The 22,301-nt window shown below is 38.2% G+C and overlaps 2 protein-coding genes across 3 annotated transcripts in view; one reads left to right on the top strand and one right to left on the bottom strand.

Moving 5' to 3' along the window:
* SRSF11 (serine/arginine-rich splicing factor 11) overlaps positions 1-21,135 on the bottom strand; it is a 46,062-nt gene extending 24,927 nt beyond the window's left edge. The window contains exons 1-2 of one of the 2 annotated variants that reach the window (XM_006879792.1): positions 21,042-21,135; positions 594-812 (exon numbers count right to left, since the gene is read on the bottom strand). In XM_006879792.1, coding sequence (XP_006879854.1) covers positions 594-787 — 194 coding nt within the window. In that variant the 5' untranslated portion in view covers positions 788-812; positions 21,042-21,135. The remainder of the gene's footprint in view (positions 1-593; positions 813-21,041) is intronic. The other variant, XM_006879793.1, reaches the window with a different exon arrangement.
* An 83-nt stretch (positions 21,136-21,218) lies between these two features.
* LRRC40 (leucine rich repeat containing 40) overlaps positions 21,219-22,301 on the top strand; it is a 66,825-nt gene continuing 65,742 nt past the window's right edge. Inside the window, exon 1 of the mRNA XM_006879791.1 lies at positions 21,219-21,420. Coding sequence (XP_006879853.1) covers positions 21,270-21,420 — 151 coding nt within the window. The 5' untranslated portion in view covers positions 21,219-21,269. The remainder of the gene's footprint in view (positions 21,421-22,301) is intronic.

Raw genomic sequence — 22,301 nt, 5'->3', positions numbered from 1 at the left:
CCCCACTCACTTTTAAAAGCCAACATTCTAGAAAAATTGTTAATAATAATCGTCCAATAGGATAAATCCTCAATTATTTCAACAAAGGAAAAAAAAAGTCACGTTTCTGCTCTTAATTTTATTTAGTCTAAATCACTGAGCAAAGATACTTGGCCACAATTAACAATTGCCTGTAAAGTTTAACAGCAAATTACCTCAAGGATGGTAAATTCTGTTACTTTCCAAGAATGCCAAGAACATGTGATTGGTGGTTTGTTTTTTTAAAAGGAATTAAGCCTGTATACAAAATTTTAAAAGTACTGTGTGTCTCGTGTATACATCCACAACAAAATGACCCCGTCGGGACAATTTTGTTAGGATAAAAACCCGTCCCCAACTCTTAAAGTTGGTGTTTCTGCGCCTCCAAGTCCTTCCTATGCCTTCTAAAGGGTTTTGTGGGCTTAGAACGAAGACTTTATTCGTGGATAAATAAATCACCAGCCTCAACTCAATCTCCTGGCGCTGGGGAAGCAGCGCGGGGCCTCTTGGGAAATGGTGGGTTTAGGCCTAGGCAGGAAGGCGTTCGTAAAACCGTGATGGTGGGCGATACTCACTCCGGCGGGAAGAGACGCAGTTCGTCGATCTTGCCTAGGAAACCGAAGAGGGTCCGCATCTGCTCAGAGCTAGCGCTCGGGGAGACATTAGTCACCTGGATTACCTCGGTGCCGCCGCCTCCGCCACCTCCGCCACCGGGCCCTCCGCTGGGGCCCGGGCCTGCCGTGCTGGGGACGACAGTGGTGTTGCTCATGGCGTTGCTCACGTTCTCGCTCCTGCTTTAACACATCAAACACACAACAAACAGTGAGAGGGAGAGGGAAGAGGAACCGGATCGTGGGAGAGGGAAGAGAAGAGTGCCCGCTGCTAAAAGCCGCTGCTGTGTTGCCTCCACTGCTGTTTCTCCGCCCTGCCACTCGCTGAGGGGGGGGGAGGGGGGGGAGAGCGCGCGAGTTGAGACGGCGAGAAACAAACGGCCACCCCCACCTAGCCAACAACCACCACGCTAGCGGGCCGAGCTCCCAGAATGCCTTGCGGCACACGCGCGCGTCACCGCCGGCCCCGCCCCGCGCAGGCCCAGTACACCTTGCGTGAAGCCAGGGATTACTTGAGAAGTCTGTCTGCTTTACCCTTTTCCATTACTATACAATTTCATGGTACTTTGTTATATATACATTTTAAAAGTTATTATATTCATTAATAACTTATTTCTTTGGAAAAAAGGGAACTCTGGTGGCCTAGTGGATAAGGGAGTTGTTCGGCCAACCCCAAAGCAGGCATTTGAACTAGCGCTGCAGATGCTGAGATTTTTATCCCAGGTGATTTACATCCTCTGAAACCTACTGGAAAGCCCAGAAAAAAAAACAAAGCCTTTGGATCAGATACATCTATAATTTTTTTTTTCACAATAGTGCACATTTTGAAGAACCTCTAAAAAGTATACATTTTCTAGAACCTCCAGTAATAGTGTGATTAAGCACAGCTTTTTTTTTTTTAAGCACAGCTTTTGAACCTGGCGCAGAAAAGGGATTTGACATTACACCAAGAAGACTTTAACTTTATAAAACCTACTGAATAACTCTTGATAGCATAGTCTACACAGTGTTGGGCTGATAACCAAAAGGCCAATTCCATAATTGAGTAGGAAAAAACCTTCCTCTGAAACCCATTCGAGGGTCTGTATGGGTTACGACTGACTGCATTGTAGTGAAACCCCATAAAGTCTATCCTATAGGATTGCTCTGAGTAGGAATCTACCTGATGCACTGCTAATGAGTTGAGTTTTTAATTTTTAATATATTAAAATATTGTTGTATACTGTTGAATCGCAACTGACCAATAGCTAACCCTCCATGATGCACAAGGGAGGAGTTTGAAGCTCAGCTCTCATACTTTGGGCACGTGTAATCCTTGGAGGACAACAGGCTTGCAAGGGTGGAGGGACAGTGGAGAGGAAGAGCCAGGATAAGATGGACTGACACAATTATTGGGGCAAGGGGGATAGCGGTGTCAAGAGTCATTGAGACTGCCTTTGAAAAAGGCAGGCTTCAGAGCTTTGGTACATAGGGTCGCTATGAGTTGCAGGCGACTATATGGCACATAACTTCCATGGAGCAGCTGGTGAATTCGAACCATTTGCCTCTGTGATTGGAGCGCAGCTTCTTGCCACTAGGCTACCAATGGTTCCTATTAAAACTTTCTAAAGAAAGATGTGCTTTACGTACTTAGCACTAGTCTGAAACTTCTATTAAAAATATATGGTTGCCAACCTGCTTCCGGGATTAAAGTTGAACCAGAAGAGAGAATAACACTTATTTTCACTGCTGGCTCCCAGGAGGGAGGGACTTTTCAACTTGAACTATTACTTCCAGAAGAATACTCAATGACAGCTCCTAAAGCACATTTCAGGACCAAAATTTATCACCCTAATTAGATCCAAGTAAGATGAAATTGTTGACAACTTCAATCTTTTCCCCAACTGTCATGATGCTATTGGTCCAGTAGTGAAGATCTTGGTTGTTTTGATGTTGAGATATAATCCTTATGAAGGCTTTAGTCTGATTTTCATCACAAAGCGCTTCAAGTCTTTACTTTCTGCAAGTAAGGTTGTATCATTTGTATAATTCAGGCTGTTGAGTCTTCCTCCAATCCATATGCCACATTCTGCTTTACACAGGAATTATTTGCTCGAAATACAGATTGATTAGGTATGTGGAAAGGATACAAACCTGAAACATACCTTTGCTTGGTTTTAATCTTAGTGTTCTCTTAGTTTAGATAACTGTTTCAACTATATTAAAGTTTCACATGAACACAATTAAGTGTTCTAGAATTCCCATTCTTTTCAATGTAATTCAGTTTGTTACGATCCTCACAAGCACACTTTGCATACAATAAAACCAAAATAAGCATCTTTCTGGTACTCAGATTTTAGATCCAAGCCCTCTAACATTAGCAATGATATCTTTCATTCTAAGACTTTTTCAGAATCCATCTTAAGTTTCTGGCAGTTTCTCGTGAATGTACTGCTTCAGCTGTTTATAAAAATGCTCAACTAGATTTTTTTAGGGAGTTCTGGTGACCTAGTGGGTAAAGAGTTGCAATGACAATTCAAAAGCAGGTACTTTGAATGTATCAGCATTCACCTCCCATTCAGTTTACTGAAACTGACAGTGACCTTATTTATGTACGACAGCTCTGAACCCTGCCCTAAACCAGTCTCACTGACACATCTACCTTCATTACCTCAGTTATTGTGTCAATCCATTTCATTTGTGGCCTTCCTCTCCTGAATTGTCCCTCCATTCTTCCAAGCATCATGTCTTTCTCCAAAGATTGGTCCCTCCTGGCCACATGCCCAAAGTATATAAGACGGAGCTTCAAAATCCTTCCTTCCAAGGAGAATCTTGGTTTCAGCCTCTCTAAGACAGATGTGTTTGTTCTCTTGGTGGTCCTTGGTATGTTCAATACTCTTTTCTCCAGCACCACAATTCAAAGGCACCAATTCTTCCTCTAACATCTGTAGTCATTGTTCAGCTCTCTGATGTGAAGACCATGGCCTGGATCAGGCACACCTTAATCTCTAGAATGACATCGTTGATCTTTAGCACTTTGGAGAGGTCTCTGACAGTAGCCTTCCCCAGTGCAATAAGTCTTTTGATTTCCTGACTGCTAGTGCCAAGAGCGTTAACAAATACAATATCTTTTCAATCTATTGTGGTGCTGCCAATTGGCCCAGTAAGCCAATCTTTGTCTTCTTAATGTGGAGTTCCAATTCGTACTGAAGACTGTTATCCTTGACTTTCTGCAGCAAATGCTTCAGGTCCACCTTAGTTTCAGCAAGCAAGACTGTGTCATCTATATAACACAGTTTGTGGATAAGTCTTCCTCCAACCCTAATGCTACATGAGTTAGTTCCTATTCAAAGGCAATGAGCTTGAGTTTTGAGATGTGGTAAGATTTCACTTGTATGTGATAGTGACAATATTGTTCAATAACCCCACATTCTGTTGGCTCATCTTTTTTTTTTTTTTTAAAAAAAAAAAGATATGGAAACATATATGGATTTCTTCCAGTCAGCAGACCATTAGTATCCACTTATTTAAAAATCCAAAACAAAAGAAAACAAGGGAAGAGCTCATGCTTACCTTATTATATATTTAGTTTCTTAATTCCTTCAACTATTAAACACTGTTTACACTACCAGGTCGCTACTGGGTCAGAATTAACTGATTGCAGTTGGTATGCTAAAAGGAAAGGATCATGAATAAGTTTAGCAGATAATAATACAATGTATATGCTGCAAATATAGCTGCATATATGGTAGAGCCAACAAGGGATAATACCATATAAACTTCTTAACTATGACCAAAACTCTTTGAGGAAATGAGCCTCAGAACCATAGTGTTGTTCTATGCCATCAAGTTGGAATGAACTGATCCTTCAGCAGCAATATAAAAAATGTACAGGAATATGCCATATATCTCATTTTGAGGATTTATATCTTTAGTGATAAATATTAACAAGGCTTGAATGTTAATATTATTTCCATGCAAAGAAGGGGTACATTGCATGTCATTTTGGCATATATAGTATTATTATAGGAAAATACATGATTTCTGATAGGCTTACTAAAAAAACCAAACCAAACCAAAACAAAAACAATACCAAAACCAAAAAAACCCAACAACCCCAAAAATCATCAACCTGCTTCCATAGTTTTTTTATAATCCAGAGTACTCAGGGATCAAAGGAACTAATACTAGAAAGAATATAAACCAAGGAAAAAAAAAAAAGAAGAATCTAAACTAGTACTTGCTTAGTTGTGACAGAAAAGTCTGTAAGAGAATACTAGGTAATGTGTTACACAAACCCTCCCAAGTCATATCAACCCTCTCAGTCATATAGCAAACAAGCTTTAATTCTTTCCACTCTCAAACTACTGAAAGCTCTCATATTTTACAAGGAAATCCTTCAGACTAAAGGTACCCAAAATTAAAATCAATGCTACAAGTGGATTTTAAATCACTGTAACCCTATAGGACAGAAGAGAAATGCCTTAATAGTGTTTCTTTATAAGGCTATATTCTTTATTGAAGCAGACTATCACATCTCTCTTCCACAGAACAGCTGGTGGATTTGAACCTCTGACCTTTTAAAATACCAAGCAGGCACATTAACCACCACTCCTTAAAATAGGCACAGGCATACCTAATGGACACCAGTTCTCAGTTGGACAAAACAAATCATCTTGGTTTTAAAGTCAACTTTAATTTCACTTTTGGAAAAGATGGTGGAGTCCTCCTGAGTGATATAATTTTACAAATACATATATAAGCTAATATACAAATTAGTTGTTGGGTTTTTTTAATATACTAGTTTATTTACAAAATTTAAACACAATGTTTTTCAGACTAGATTTTTCCATTTTCCTTCACCCTCCACTTATCAAATTGTACAACCCCATGATGAATGCTCCCTCCCTCACACTTCCTCATTCCTCTGCTTCCCCCCAACCCCCTCCTTGGATCCTCATATTCATTCCACAATAATGATTTTAAGAGAATTCTGGTGGCCTAGTGGCAAGAAGCGGTACTGCAATTCCAAAGGCAAACAGGTGGAATCCACCATATTCTCTGCTGGAGAAGGAGAGGCAATCTCCTCCTGTGCCTGTCTGATACATACTGTCTGACAGTACATAACAAGAAAAAAAAATTATTATATACAATACTTGTCCTTGTGGAACTAAGTTGACTCAGCATAATGCTCTCCAGTCCCTCCCAAGTTAGGTAATAATTTACAAAATCATTGTTTCTGTGTGCTGTATAGTATTCCATTGTATAAATGTACCATTATTTCTCAAGCCATTCGATTATTGCTGGACATGTGGACTGTTTCCATGTTCTTGCGATGGTGAATAACAATACTATGAACATTGGTGTACAAGTCTCCATTTGTGCCTCAGTTCTTATTTTCCCAAGGTTAGGTAACTTTTTTCAATGTAAATTAATTTTTTTAAGAACAGGAAAAACAATATGTTAATCTTTGTGTTTCTGATGCCTATAAGCAATATATAGAAACAAAGTCACCATTGAGATAAAACCTACTAAGTTCATCTATGTACTGGAAAGTTTGAAAATGCCTCTGTAATCTCAATTTTGAAAAGCTATTGCTGTATCATACACACAAAAAGGCAGAGGTGGTTCAGTGTCAGAATAAAGCATGTCCCCTGGCCAATGTACCTCAAGATCGGCCATCAGCAGAAGCTTGAGTGCTACTATGATGTTGAACAGTTTCCTAAAACGGGTTAAGAAGGCAAGCCTGAGAATCTACATTTAGGCAATGAAAATCCTATGGATCACAGTGGTCTGTTCCTGTTGTGCTAGGACGAGTTAATGATAGGGTCACCAAAAGTTAATGATCCATTAATTTTAGGGAAAAATATCTCCAAAAAACTATTTCTCTATTCGTAGAAAACTAAAATAAGATTCCTATATGTGATATATAAAACAGATCAATTAAGCACCTAGGTGCAAAACCTAAAATTATGTAGGCCATCAAAGAAAAAAAAATTCAGAAATGATACATTTGACAAAAGGATTAATTTCTAAATTTGACAAAAAACTCTAACAAAAAACAAGACAATCCAATTACAAAATGCGCAGGGGATATTATGACATTTCACCCATCAACTCACAGTGAACCTATGAACAGATCTGAAAAATGCCCTCTATTGTACCAACCTCATCTCTGGCATGCTCAAATCCAAAGTGATAGTCACTGCATCAATTCATTTAGTGTCAGTCTTCCTTTCTTTAGCTAACCCTTGATGTTTCCTCATGTTATGTTTTTTCCAAAAGATTAACCCCTCCTCGTCACTAGCCCAAAGACTTTGAGAAGTTTTCCCATCCTTGCCTCTAAAGAGCACTCCGGTTGCACTTTCAAGATAGATTTGTTTGTTCAATTAGCTGCCTACGAGACACTCAAAACTTTTTTTTGGCAATAACAAATCAAAGGTATTAATTCTTCTTCAGTCTTTCATATTAACTGTCCGACTTCCAAGTGCATAGGAAGAAAGTGAAAATACCACAGCTTAAATCAGGCATATTTAAATTAACATCCTTGATTTTTAGAGCTTTTGAGAGGTCTTGGCTATTTTTAATCAGACAATCACATGATCTACATAGTAGATCATATTATAGTTTCTATTACTATTATTTCAATTCTTTCCTATTTCTCTGAGAGCTAGACAATGAATAAGGATGACAGAAGAATCGATGTGTTTGAGCTGTGACACTGGAGACATTACTGAATATCCTCATGGGCTACCAAAAGAGGAAATAGTTATCTTGGAGAAAGGACAGCCAGAGTGCTCTTTGGAGGCAAAGATGACAAAGCTTTATCTCACCTACTCTGGGGATGTTTTTAGGTTATTCCTTAAAGAGGGACATAATGCTTGGAAATGCAGAGGGTCAGCAAAGAGAGGAAGATGCACTGACTGCTACAATAGGCTCAAGTATGTCAGAGATGATGAGGATGACACAGGAGAGGACAAAGGGCAGGGTCAAACTTGGTGTTCCCAGGGTCATTATGAATCATATTTGACTCAATGGCACATAACAACTATGCTGGAAATGACAAACTGAAGACAAATAGCATGGTATTCATTGTAAAAAAGTCCGGTGAGTAATAAGATTTTATCAATTTGCATATGAGAAAGTCTTATCAATACAACCATTACTCAAATATACACACCAACCATGAAAGTCAAGGATGAAGCAACTAAGGATTTCTATTAATCTTTGAAGTCTGAAATTGATCAAACATGTACTCAAGATGCATTAATAAATGGTGACTGGAATGCAAGAGTTGGAAACGAAGAAGGACTTTTTATTATGTTGTGTGACAAACAGCTACTAATTGGAAAATATGGCCTTGACAAGAATGAGGTTGGAGTTCAAATGACAGGATTTTTAACAAGGAATAATTTATTCATTGAAAGTATGTTTTTTAAAAAAAACCATAGTGTCTATACACATGGACTTCAATGGATAAGACTAAACAGGAATTAGACTGACTACATCCATGGAGAGAGATTTTGGAGAAGTTCAATAGCAGTAGCCAAAACCAGGTCATGGGCTGAGTATGGAATGACCTGGCCATCAATTACTCATAAGCAAGTTCAAATTGAAGATGGAGAAAATGAAAATAGATGAGTTGTGGAGTGACATCAAGGATATCATCCAATAAGAAAACAACAATAAGTCATTACAAAGTCAGGGAATAAAGATTAAAGTAGACATCAGAAAAGACTCTGAGAAGTACATTAGAATTGTTATTGTTAGGTGCTACCAAATGCAAATGCTTGAGAACTTCCCAGTAGTGTTCCTACAATCAAGATGCCTTTCACTCTGTTGTATATGTTGTTGTTAAGTGCCGTGGAGTGGAGTACAACTAGCTCATAGCAAGCCTATGAACAAATCTGAAACCTGTCCTTTCCTGTGCCATCCTTATCATCTCTCATATACTTGCTTGATCCCATAGCTGCAGCCACTGTATCAATCTAACTTGCTGATGGTCTTCTGCTTTTCCAAGCATAATGTCCTTTTCTAAGTAATAGCATCTTCTAATAACATGCCTAAGATATGTGAAACAAAATTTCACCATCCTTGACTCTAAGGAGAACTGTAGCCGCACTTTCTCCAAAGTATACCTATTTGCTCTTCCCTCACTGTCAATTTGTTTATTTTTCTCATTAATTCATGGTTGTACATTTTCCTCCCTGCCTACCCTCCCCCCATAATTTGCTTTTCTCTTTGAAAAGAAAAAATTCTTTGTTATACAATCCCCTTTCATCCCCCCAAATTGCCAGTCCACTTTACTATGCATTTCTTTTTCTGGAATCTTGTCATGAAAATAATAACTAATCATATACTCCTTTTAAACAGTTCTCATCTGTTTCAATGCAGCATATGTTATTTATCCCCTCTTTTCTTAGGTTCCTCCAACCCTGATGTCAGTCCCTTTTTACAACAGTGACACTAATGCAGTATTTGTCCTTTTGTGACTATTTCACTCACCATGACGTTCTCCAGGGTCACCCATTTTGTATAATATTTCATGAGTTCCTTGTTTTTCAATGCAGCATAGTATTCCATTGTGTGAATGTACCACAGCTTCTCTAGACATTGTTTGTTGATGGGCACTTGGGTTGTTTCCAAATATTTGCTACTGTGAACAAAGCCACAATAAACATGGGTGTGCATATATTTGCTTTGGTGGCAGTTCTGGTTTCTTTAGGGTATATTCCCAGCAGTGGAATTGCTGGGTCAAATGGTATTTCTATTTGCAACTTTTTGAGAAAGCGCCTTACTGCCTTCCATAGTGGTTGCACCATTGTGCACTTCCACCAACAGTGAATAAGGGTTCCAGTTTCTTCATAACCTCACCAGCATTTGCTGTTTGCTGCTCTGTTGAATTTTGCTATTCTTACTAAGGTAAGATGAATATCATAGTTGTTTTGATTGGCATCTCTCTTAGAGCTAGGGATATTGAGCACTTCTTCATGTGTTTGTTTGCATCTGAATGTCTTTTGGTGAAGTGTCTGTTCATATCCTGTGGCCATTTTTTTCAACTGGGTTATTTACCTTCATCTTGTTGTGGCACTCGAGTAGTCTATAAATTCTGGATATAAGCCCCTTATCAGATATGTCATTGCAAAATGTATGTTCCCACTCTGTGGCTTCCCTTTTTACTCTGTTGGAGAAGTTTTTGGATGCGCATAGGGATTTGATTCTTAGAAGGTCCCATTCATCTCCTGTTTGTAGATTTTTCAGGATGTTTGGAAGACTGTTCTATATTGTGGATTTGGACTTCTTGAGTTCTTCAAAGCTTTACTCTAATGAAGTTTATAGTCCTTGGTGTAGGCCTAGGTCCCTGATCCACTTTGAATGGGTTTTTGTGTATGGAGTGAGGTGTGGATCTTGTTTGAGTTTTCTGCAGATCATTTTCCATTTTTGCCAGCACCATTTGTTAAAAAGGTTGTCGTTTCCCCACTTCAATGGTTTCATCTCCTTGTCAAAAATCAGTTGACCATAGGTAGATGGGCTGATTTCTGGATTCTCAATTCTATTCCCTTGATTTATGTGTTTGTCCTTGTATCAGTATCATGCTGTCTTGACCACCACGGCAGCAGGATTTGAAATCACACAGTGAGATGCCTCCTACCTTGTTTTTCTTTTTAAGGAGTGTTTTGCTTATTTGGGGCCTCTTTCCATTCCAAATGAAACTAATAAAGATTGCCTTTTCCATCTCATTGAAAAAGGGAAATGGTATTTGTATTGGGATTGCACTGAATATGTAAATTGCCTTTGGTAGTATTGTCATTTTCCCAATATTGAGTCTTCCTATCCATAAGCAAGGGATATTCTTCCATTTCTCCAGGTCTCTTTTTATTTCTTGTAGTAATGTTTTGTAATTTTCTTTGAATAGATCCTTTGTGCTTCTCGTTAGATTTACTTCCAAGTATTTAATCTTGTGATTAAGCTATTGTGAAGTGTATTGTTTTTTCTTAGCTGCAGTTCTGTATTTTCTGTCAGTGTAGAGAAATCCAGTTGTTTTTGTATGTTGATCTTGTACCCTGCCACTTTGCTGAATTAGTCAACCATGTCCAGTAGTTTTCTTGCTGAGTGTTTAGGGTTTTCTAAGTATACTATCTTATCATCTGCATAGAGAGGTAATTTTACTTCCTCTTTGCCAATTTGGATACCTCTTATTTCTGAGTAAGAGAGGTGATAGAGGGCATCCTTGCATAGTTCCTGTTCTCAAAGGGAATGCCTTTAATCTCTCTCAATTGAGAACAACGTTGACTATCGGGTTTGTGTATATACTTATTACTATGTTCAAGAAATCCCTCTCTAATTCTATTTTGTTGAGTGTTTTAATCTGGAAGGGTGTTGGATTTTGTGAAAGGCCTTTTCTGCATCAATTGATAGGATCATGTGGTTCTTGTTCTTTACTTTGTTAATGTGATTAATTACACTGACTATTTTTCTTATATTGAACTATCCTTGCACACCTGTCATGAAACCTTTTTGGTCATGGTGAATTATTACTTTTATGTACTGTTGGAATCTATTGGCCAGGAATTTATTCAGAATTTTTCCATCTATGTTCATGAGAGATATTGGCCTACAGCTTTCTATTTTGATGGTGCCTTTATCTGGCTTTGGTATCAAAGAGATATGTTTGCTTCATAGACTGAGTCTATGAAGAATTATTCCAGAGAGTTCCATCTTTTTCTATTTTCTGAAACAGTTTATGTAGAATTGGTGACAGTTCTTCTCTGAATGTTTGATAAAATTCACTTGTAAAATCATCTGGATTTTTAGCTGGAAATTGTTTTATTACCTTTTCAATTTCTTCTTTTGTAATGGGTCTGTTCAGGTGTTCAATTTTGGTTTGTGTCAGTTTAGGTAGGTTGTGAATTTCTAAGAATTTGAACATTTCTAGCTTTTCATATTTGTTTGAGTATAGTTTTTCATAGTATTTTGTTGTTAGCCTTTTTATTTTAGTTGGGTCTGTTGTGATGTTGCCTGTTTCATCTTTTATTTGGATTATTTGTGTATTTTTCTTTGCTACCTTTGTTAGTGGTTCATCAATTTTATTGCTCTATTTGAAGAACCAACTCCTACTTTTGTTGATGGTTTAAAGTGTTTTTCTGTTTTCTATTTTATTTTTTCTGCTCTAATTTTTATAATTTGTTTTTTTAGAGGGTGTTGGGTTTTCTCCCCACACCCCAATCTGTTGGAGATGTTGGGTTAGAGAGTCAATGGTCATTTTCCCCTGCCTTTTGATGTGTTTGCTTAGGGCTATAAATTGACCTCTAATAAATGCTTTGGCTGTTTCCCAGAGATTTTTTGGTAAGTGGTTTTCAAGAAAAAACTGAACAAATTCAAGCCTTGAATTGCAATACTGAGAGATATTATGGCCAAAATACTGAATGATTCAGGAAGCATAAAAAAAGTTGGAGGGAATACACAAAATTACTATACCTAAAAGAACTGGCTGATGCTGAAATATTTCTGAAACTAGCATATGATCAAAAGTCAATGGTAAGGAAGGAAGAAGTTCAAGCTGCTCAGAAGACACTGGCATAAAAGAAGGCTTCAAGGAATTGATCAGACACCAACTGACACATTTCAACTAACAGGTTCAGCCCTGAATGTGCTTAGCAGTCTGTAACAGTAAATTTGGAGGTCAAATGCTTATCCTACTGACTGATATCCATTCTTGTTCCCATTCCCAAAAGAGGTGATCCAAAATAAAGTGGAAATTATGAAAAAGTATCATTAACATCACATGCAAGCAAAATACTGCTGAAAAGAATTTTAAAACGGCTAGAATAGTACACAGAAAATTGCCAGGGTAGTGGGGTTTAGAAGAGGTTGTGGCACTGCAGATATCACTGCTGATGTCAGATGGTTCCTGGTGAAATTAGAGAATACAAGAAGAATGTCTCTTTGTACTTCTCTGAATATGCAAAGACATTTGACTGTGTGAAATATAATTTTGGCCAACTTTTAGGAGAATGGAAATCCCAGAACACTTAATTGCACTCATGCAAAATCTATACCTAGATGAAGAGACTGTTGGGTGAACAAAGAACACTACATGGTTTAAACTTAAGGAAGCTGTGTGTCAGAGTTGTATCGTCTCCAAATTTAAAATCTGTATGTTGAACTGCTGGGATTGGAGGCTTCTGAGCTGTGGGCTGGGAGCCTCTTGTAGGGGCCAATCAAGGCTTAATGTGCTGGCTTGGGTTTGGGTTTTTTCCCCCCCCTCCTCAAATTCATTTTGGACTGAGTCTTCAGCTGAAGGTGCATGTGTGTGTCTGTTGGGTTTTAAGAGGTGATTTCTCCGTGAAATCGGCTGATTTTGCTTACAACCATTTGAATTGTTGGCAATGGTGGGTTCTGAACTGTGGGCTGTGAGCCTCCTGTAGGAGCCAATCAAGGTCTTGTGTGCTGGCCTGGGTTTTTTGTTCTTTGTGAGTTTGGGGTTTTTTTTCCAAATCCATTTTTGGACTGAGTCTTCAGTTGATTGGAAGCAGGAGTGGCATCAACTTCCTTAGCAGAATGCCCCCGGAAACTCTATGAACTTTGATAAATATCGATAGTTGAAGATAGGATTCAGGCCTTTTAGAATCACTATGAGTTGTGTTTGACTCGAAGACAATCAACAACAACATCCTGAGCAAATTAAAGAAGCTGGACTAAATGAAGAAGAATATGGCATCAGGATCTGAGGAAGACTCATCAGCAATCTGCATTATGCAGATATCAAAACCTTGTTTGCTCAAAGTAAAGAAGACTTGAAGCACTTACTGAAGAAAATAAAAGATTACAGCTGTCAATATGGATTATATCTTAATGTCAAGAAAATAGAAATTCTAACCACTGAACTAATAGGTAACCTCATGATAAACAGAGATTGAAACTGTCAACAACTTCATCTTACTTAGTTCTACAATCAAGATCCTTGGTATCAGTACTCAGGAGATCAGGAAAGATATAGCACCAGAAAAGTCTGTAGGTAGAGACTGTTCCAAACTATTGAGAAGCAATGATGTCAGGTTGAAGACTAAAGTGTATCTCATTCAGACTATGGTATTTCTAATCACTTCCTATGCACCTCAAAGCTGGACAGTGAATAAGAATGGCAGAAGAATTTATGCTTTTGAGCTTTGATGCTAGAGAAGAGTACTAAATATCCCAAGGACTATCAAAAGAACATATAGCTATGTGTTCAAAAATGTGTAGTCTAAGTGCTCCTTGGAGGTAAAGACGACAAAGTTTTGTCTCACATACTCTGGGCATATTGCTAGAAAACATTATTCCTTGGAGAGGACTATCATCCTTGGAAAGGTGTAGCAAAAGAGAGGAATACTCTCAACCAGATGGACACAGTGACTGCAGTAATGGGCTCAATATGTCAGAGATGGTGAGGATGGCACAAGATAGAATAAGGTTCAGATATGTTGTTCATAGAGTCACTGTGAATTAGACTTGACTTGGTGGTACAACAATAACAACAACTAAAACCCACCAAGTAACAACAACAATTCTGTAAAAGGATAACTTTCTCTTGTGGAACAAATGTGTTATTCTGTGCTACTGAGTCAAAATGAGCCATAGCTGACTTTCCAGTGATTTTTTTAAGACTTTAATTGCATGGAGGAGATTGTTCAACTTTCTTCCCTGGCATAGCTAGCAGATTTGAACTGCATGCCTTTGGGTTGGAAGCACAACTCCTTATTACTAAGCTACCAGAGCTCCCACTGTGGAGCCACTGGATGATTTCCAACCATCTACTTCTTGATTTCAAAGCTTGAGCTTTTGTTATGGGTAAGGAATTCTAGCTCAGAAGAGAAAATGAAAATTGTGCTATATAAGTTGGTGTTTACCGAGAGTTACTATACCCCTCTGAAATATCTGTTAATTGAGTAATTCAACAAATACTTAGGACTCAGCTCTATTAAGGGAGATTTGGTAGCCTAGTGGTAAAAAATTATACCGTCAACCCTAAAACTGGCAGTTTTAATCTACCAGTTACTACTCAGGAGAAAGATGGACAAACTCCTCCTATATAATTCAAAGCCTCTAAAAGTTTGCTGGTGGGTCAGCCAGGAGTCAATTCCAATTTAACAGCATATAACAACAACACGTTCTGATTGGCAGCCAAGTATTTACCACCTTGGCTCCTTAAAATTAAATATAAACTAAAGGAGCTCTGGTGGCCTAGTGGCAAGAAGCTGTGCTGCCATCCTGAAGGCATGCAGTTCTAATCCACCAGATGCTCTGTTAGAGAAGGAGGGGCGATATCCTTCTGTGCCAGCTGAATCTGACTCAATAGTACACAACAACAAAAACAAAAAATTTAATATGAACTATTTACTAATACTTTGTATGCACACATAACAATGTCATGGTGATGTATTCTGAAGAAAGGTGCATTGCTAACCTAAAGGAAGTTGGTTTGAATCCAATAGTGGCTCCAGGGAGAAAGATCGGCAATACCCTCCTGTGAGATTTGTTGTTGTTAGGTACTGTCGAGTATGACTCAAAGTGACTCTATGAACAACAGCTCTAAACCTTGCCCCATCCTACATCATATTCATCATCTTCAATAATCTTGAGCCTACCATGACATCAATCCCCCTTCCTGAGGGTCTTATTCTCTTTCACTGACCCTCCACCTTTCTATACATAATGCCCTTTTCTAAGGTCTAGCCCCTCCTAATAAAATTCCAATAGTATGTGAGAAGAAGTTTGACCATCCTTATATCCAAAGAGCCTCCTGGTTGTACTTTCTTCAAGACACACTTGTTTGTTCTCTTGGCAATCTATCATATCCAGAACTCTTCTCCAACACAACTCACAGGCAACGGTTCTTCCTCTGAAATCCTTATTCACTCTCCAACTTTCACATACATCGCAAATAACTGAAAAGACCATGGTCTGAATCAGGTGCATCTTAGTCTTACATCACTGCTTCTTACAACTGTGGAGACATTCTTAACAGATTTTTGTAGTGCAACGTGTTTTCTTATAATTTGACTGTTGGCACCAAGGGTGTTGAATTCATTGACAACTTTAATTTACTCTCCATCTACCACAATGCTACTCATTGGCCCAGTAGTGAGGATCACGATTCTCTTGATCTTAACCTGCTAGAGGGTCAGCTGCTGTTGTGTATTGTTGCACTGTAACCAGCCCAAAGCTGGCCCGCTAGTGGGCTTTCAGAGGCAGTTAATCCTACAGGAGGAGGCTGCTTATCTTTTTCCCATGGAACAGTCGGTGGATTCCAACTGTGCAATTCTGGGTTGTTAGCACAATTCCTGACCTTTAGGGCACCAGAGCTCCCTAGATTATGGCTACACATTCATTTTTGGCAAAACAAATGTTTCCATGGGAAAAGTTTTCTAAGAAGGCTAGCGACTTTAGTCACTTGAAATTATGAACTACAGGCAGTTTCAAATCATAATACACAATGAATTATAAAGTTTTTTGAGACAATAACCACAGAAATTTTCTTGAGAGAAAGAGGTAGAGGGAAGGTTAATGTTTCTGAGAAACGGAGTGATTGAAATAAAAGAAAAAAATGTTAATATCTCTAAACAAATCCACTTTGTCTGTTCTTTACAGCAAACAAATATACCTTAAAATAGGGATAAACTAACTGAATCATCACTTGATTTTATTACAATTTCTCACAAGTGTCCTTCAATAAGTCCGTTTTTATTAACTGTTCATTTCAGGTTTGAAAAAAAACATGTTATAACTAACAATGTCCAAAGGAGTAATACAGCAATTTTAATAATAAATCAAGCTAGTCTACCATATGTAGATAAATCTTTCTGTTATGAGATGGACTACCATTCTTTAGCTGATATAACTCTTATATTTACCCTATTTGTTTTTCTCACCTAACAAAGCTCCTGTCACAGATATTCCAGTCATCCAACTCATGACAACTCTACAGCGCAGAGACAAAATTACCTCATAGTGTTTCCTAGGCTGTAGTCTTTTCTGCAGGAAGCTCTGGTGGTATAGCCTGTAGCAAGGTGCACTGGTAACCGAAAGGATGTGTCTCCAGTAGACTGTTCCTAGGATGAAAAATGGGCAGTGCCCATCTATAAAGATTTATAGCCCCAGAAACCTGATGAAAAGCCGCTACAAACTAACTGGACAGAAAGAAGTTTGAGTGTTTATTTTCAGGTCTTTTCTCCTGCAGAATGGCTTCAAACTGCCAACATTTGCTTAGTAGCCAAGTCTTTAACTATTAACTAGGGCTTCTTCTGCAAGGAAGCTACCGGGAGAGCTAAATTCTCTATTCTATTCCGTTAATAAAATTACCATAACAACCAAATCAAAGTCCAATGGCATTGAGTTGATTCTGACTCCTAGTGACTATATGTGGTTTCTGAGGCTGTTTTATATAGGAAGAGACTATCCATCTTTTTCCTATAGAGCAGGTAGTGAATTTTGAAATGTAAAGCTTTTAGTACCAATACAATACATTACACACTATACCACCATCATTCCTGATGCAACAGAAATCTACAAAAATTCTATTGTACAGGTCTTCAGATTCCACATATTTTATATTGTTCTAACACTGTGTATCAAATTTTTTTTTTTTTTAAAAAGCAAATACACTGTCTTAAATGTCAGTGCTAAAAAAGATAATTTGGTTTGTTTTAAATGTATTCTTCTTAAAGTATTATAAACAAAATAAATAGATTAATTCACACTACTGTTCTTGTGTGCCATCAAGTTGGAACCAAATCACAGCTGACCTTCCAGTAGGTTTTCAGAGGCAATAAATAGCACCAGAGGAGAATGTTCATCTTTCTCCCGTGGAGTAGATGGTGGATTTGATATATGTGCCTTCAGGATTGCAGTGCAGTTTCTTTCTTACCACTAGGCCACAAGTTGATTTTCTTTTGAAGTTTACATCAAATTAAGATAAAACATGTAAATTTCCTGATTGCATGAATTCATATATTTTACCATCACTTGTTTTTTCTGCACTTGCTACAAGGGTACAATATGAAGTGTAATGTTGTTGTTAGGTGCTGTCGAGTATGACCCATAGCAACCCTATGAACAAAAGATCTGAATCCTGCTCTATGCTGCACAATCCTCACACTTCCTGACACACAGAACTCTATTGATAGTAAAATTCTTCTACTTCTACATTGTTGTTATTATGCTCCATAAAGTCAGAACTAACCTATATAGAGCTGACCCTGACCATCTTTCTCCTGAGGAGCAGTGGGTGACCCCGAATTGCATGCCTTCTGGGTTGTAGTGTAGCTTCTTGCCAACTAGCCACCAGAGCCCCGGCAACATTTCTGCATACATATTAACAAATTAACAATTAATACAGATTAACAAAAAGTAACTTCAATTTTTTTAAAATTTTGTCATTAAATAGGATATGAATTTCATGTAAAATGAAACAATGTTTCAACACAAAATGAAATATTAATAAAATATCTGTCTTTACAATGAATAGAAAAATCTGGTATCTTGCCAATTCACTCCTCCCTCCAACAAAGGTTGACAGTTGCTTACTGTGAAAGAGTAAAAGTTTTTATATTCTAAATATAAAGATAACTAAAGTTGCTTTAAAAACTGAAGTGTCCCTAAAAGAAAGTTCCCTAGGATAAGAAATAAATTTAAAACTATGAAAGAAAAGCCATTATTTAAGCTATGGAGTATCAGGGTAGCGTAAACATTACATATTTGACTGCTAATTGAAAGACGGTAGTTTGAATCTCTGCAGAGGTACCCTGAAGAAAAAAGGTCTAGTTATCTTCCACACAATTAGCCAATTAAAACCGTACTGGGCAGTTGCACACAGGGAATTTCATGAATCACAGCTGACCTGGAGTTGACTCAATGGCCTTATTTTAAAATACAAGTCATAATGAATGGTTTATAAGATCACACCTAAATCAAACATTCATGCTGAAATCCCTGGTTATACCATTCATAGCAATAAAAATTTTCTTACCTCCCTTTAGCTTCCATTTCTTCAGCTACAAAATAGATGATTATGTTCAATTATACAGCACAGTTATCAACAGAATTAAGCCCAACAAAGAGCTCAGTAAGGTGAATATCATGATCATCAAAATAAACTGACTAAACTTGCTAAAGTTGTCATTTTCCCTTTTGTTAAAAAATAATCAGAACAAATGAAAATATAAGGTTTATGCTGAGCTAAAAAATAAGTAGCTAAAGTAGGCTCATTTCAATTGCAAAATGAAACAAATCCTTTGAATTAGCTCAAAACAATGTTTCAAGATTTACTGAACAATCTCCAAACTAGAATAACATGAAGGAAAACATACCCTGTTCCCCAAAATTGGAGATTTCACACAGCGTATCTCTCCCCCCCTTAACAGCAACTTGGAGTTAAAACGGTAACTAAAATCTAACTGCTAATAATGTGGTCCTTTAACTTTTTGTAACTATAAGGCCTCTTGAAATTAAAATTAAGGAAACACACAATCTTGTTCATTAAACCAAGGTTTGTTATTGACAAGTCTTAGGTGGCGTAATTCAATGTGATCTCTGCTAACTCATAAAGGTTGTAAATCTCTGGTGACTGGAATCTACCACCTGCTCTGCAGAAGGAGAATGGACTGTCTTTTCCCCATTAGGATTTACATCCATGGAAACCTGATGGTCTCCATCAGTCAGAAGCAAGGGGGGAAGAAGGGCAGTGAGTTTGAGTTTCTAGCCATAAAGGACAAATCCCAATGGAATAGACTAGTTTCTGGAGCAGTCTGTGTCATACCTTTAGTTTAATGATTAATTTTTTTATTTCAGGTTAATTTTTATTCCTTTAAAATCAGGTAAATTGTCCATTATTAATTTTTCACCTTCTTGGCAGGGTAATACTGGTACTATTTTTGTTGTTCATTTCACTATAAAGGATTCTATTTAAGAAAGGAGTAGGGAAAAGGAAGAGGATGTTAAAGAAGCTATGCTGCAATCAAAGGCATGAGGTTCAAACCCACACATTTCTTCCTGTGTGATTTACTTACTGCCTCTGAAGGGCTAGCTATGGGTTGGTTCCAAATCAGTGGCACACAACAAGGAAAAAGAACGTTAAAGACACAATTTTACAGTTGGATAAGAAGCTTGCTCATGCAAAATAGTGTGAGGCATGATTTTTCAGAGGACAATCACCCTAAATTTCAAAAATTCTACCAACTCCCATCATTCTCAATGAGGATTAGAATATGTCCCGGTACTGTAAGTTTTCAGATTCTGGTCCATTTCTATGTCTTTAAACTGAATTTGTATGTAAGAATAATTAGTGTCAGTTCTTATCTAACCTCATTAAGGCAAATGCTTTTCTTAGCATACTTTACCTATACTTTTTCTATGCATTAAAAACTGGTGTAGAAACATTTCCAGATATAATAAAACATCTTCAACATAATTTGATGTGCATCTCTAAGTGGCATCCATTTTTTACTACAAATTATTATAACTAAAATTTTAGAACTATTTAATAGGTTTGGTTCATGTAACTACAGGGTGCATGTAAATTTGTAGCCCAGGGCCTTGGGATATGCATTTTAAAACAAAATCATTTCACATAAAGTTAAGTGTGGATGAACTCTAGAACTAAATGAGTCTTCAATGATAATGTTTTTAATGAATTAACATACACATTTCAAAGAGTCTTTTAAGCCTCAGGAAACATCAACTTTTATAATACAATTTTAATCTTTTCCCCTTCTGATCTGCAGTCTCTTACCCTTACCAGGAGCTCAAGATTTGGGGGAAAAAATTACTTTAACTTACTTACTTAAAAAATCTTGTAAGGTAGGAATGATTATCCCTAAATTAATTAAAGAGGTCAACTTTAAAAGTTGCCGAAGATACTGCCTGAAGTTGCCTAGCTTATAAACTACAAGGTCTCTTGTAATTCGAACTCGCATCTTCAGGGCTCCAATGTCTATAATGTTCATGCCTGTGCTTCCATTTATCTTCCTAAACCATATAGTTGAGAGCACTTTTATTAAGTCCCAAGATTTCTCCTCTCTTACACTGTTGACATGCCATCTTTTTAATATTCAATCCTGTCCTGAGATTAAAAAAAATTAACACAAGAAGAGGGGAAGGTGGACAATTTAGAAATCAAAGAATAGGCCCGAAGAACAAGAAATCTATTTTACTGCCTACGTCTAAAAGTCTAGCGCCACCAAGGCAAATGACAAACACAGGCTCAGATCCAGAAAGGCTGCAGACCGCGCCCAGGTCTCAAGTCAAGGCCCTGGTTCAGGCGAGGAGAGGGACAACAACAAGGTTAATCCTTTCTGAACCAACTCCTCACAGCAGGAGCATAGAGAACACTGGTGCCGCGATATAAGGGGACACTATGGATCTAGGGTACAGCCCGCTTAGGTCCGTTAAACGCACTTACTTGAGCGAATTCCAGGACACAGGGCCGGAACCCGCAACCGGAAGGCCTCCTCTGTCCTCCAGCTCCTGGCGCTAACAGTGACGACATCTGGCCAGCGCCGCACATAGCGAAAGCCCAGCGCCAGGCCACCAGCTCAGCACGCGCTGGAGGGGCGGGGCCGCGCAGCGGCTCATCCTTTAAGCGTCAGGGGCTGGGAGCCACCTTCTACAACCTGAGGTTTGACCATGTCGCGCCTGAAGCGATCTTCGGAGCGGGATTCTCGTGCTGGTTTCCGAACTGAGGGGAGAGACTGCACTACCTCAGTCCCCCAGGGACTATTAAAGGCGGCCAGGAAGAGCGGCCAGTTAAACCTGTCGGGTAGGAACCTCAGTGAAGGTAAGAAACGGCGGTATGATCTGATTCTTCCTGTTGAAAGCCGTTGCCCTCCCCAGCCTCCCTTTCCTCTGGTCACTTTTGACACCGGCTCCTAGTCAGGACCCTTTGTCTTTTAACACTTTAGAGAAGTTGCTGACTGCAGATTTTTCCTAATGCAACACGTCTTTTTATTTTTTAAAATTTTATTTTATTGTAATTTAAAATCAAGTTTACACAAAAGCTGGATTCCCATTCATTCATTGTTGTATATTTTCTTTCCTCCCCCGCCCCAGTTAACTTTTTGCATTTATAGTTTCCCCCCCTTTTTTGTTGCACATTTCCCCCCTCCCTCCCTTCCCTCTTCCCCTAGCCTACTCAGCAGTGCACCCCTTGTTCCAGATTGTTGTAATACAAATAATGCCTAATCATCTGTTCCTTCTGGACACTTCTTCCCCTCATTATTCTATTACAGTGTTCGTTATATATGAACTCTTTTTCCATTCTCTGCCCACCCCACACCCTCCTGTCCTATTTTATTATTTTGTTATACAGTATTTGTCCTTTTGTGACTGAGATATTTCACTCAGCATAAATCTGCATAATATTGTAGGAATGTACCATGCTTTCCTATCCATTCATTTGTTGTTGGGAATTTTGGTTGCTTAAATTTCTTTGCTATTGTGAATAATGCAACAATAAACATGAGTATGCATATGAGTTTGAGTCATGGTTCTTGTTTCTTTAGGATGTATTCCCATAGTGGAATTGCTGAGTCAAATGGTATGTCTGTTTCCAGCTTTTTAAGAAAGTGCTTGACCACTTTCCATAATATCTGTACCATTTTGCACTGCCACCAGCAGTGACTAGGAGTTCCAATTTCTCCACAACCTTGCCAGCATTTG

Source organism: Elephantulus edwardii, unplaced genomic scaffold (genome assembly GCF_000299155.1).
Source record: "Elephantulus edwardii isolate Elephantulus edwardi_28Jun2011 unplaced genomic scaffold, EleEdw1.0 scaffold00005, whole genome shotgun sequence".
NCBI classification, from domain to species: Eukaryota; Metazoa; Chordata; class Mammalia; order Macroscelidea; family Macroscelididae; genus Elephantulus; species Elephantulus edwardii.
This window is presented reverse-complemented; position numbering and strand designations above follow the sequence as displayed.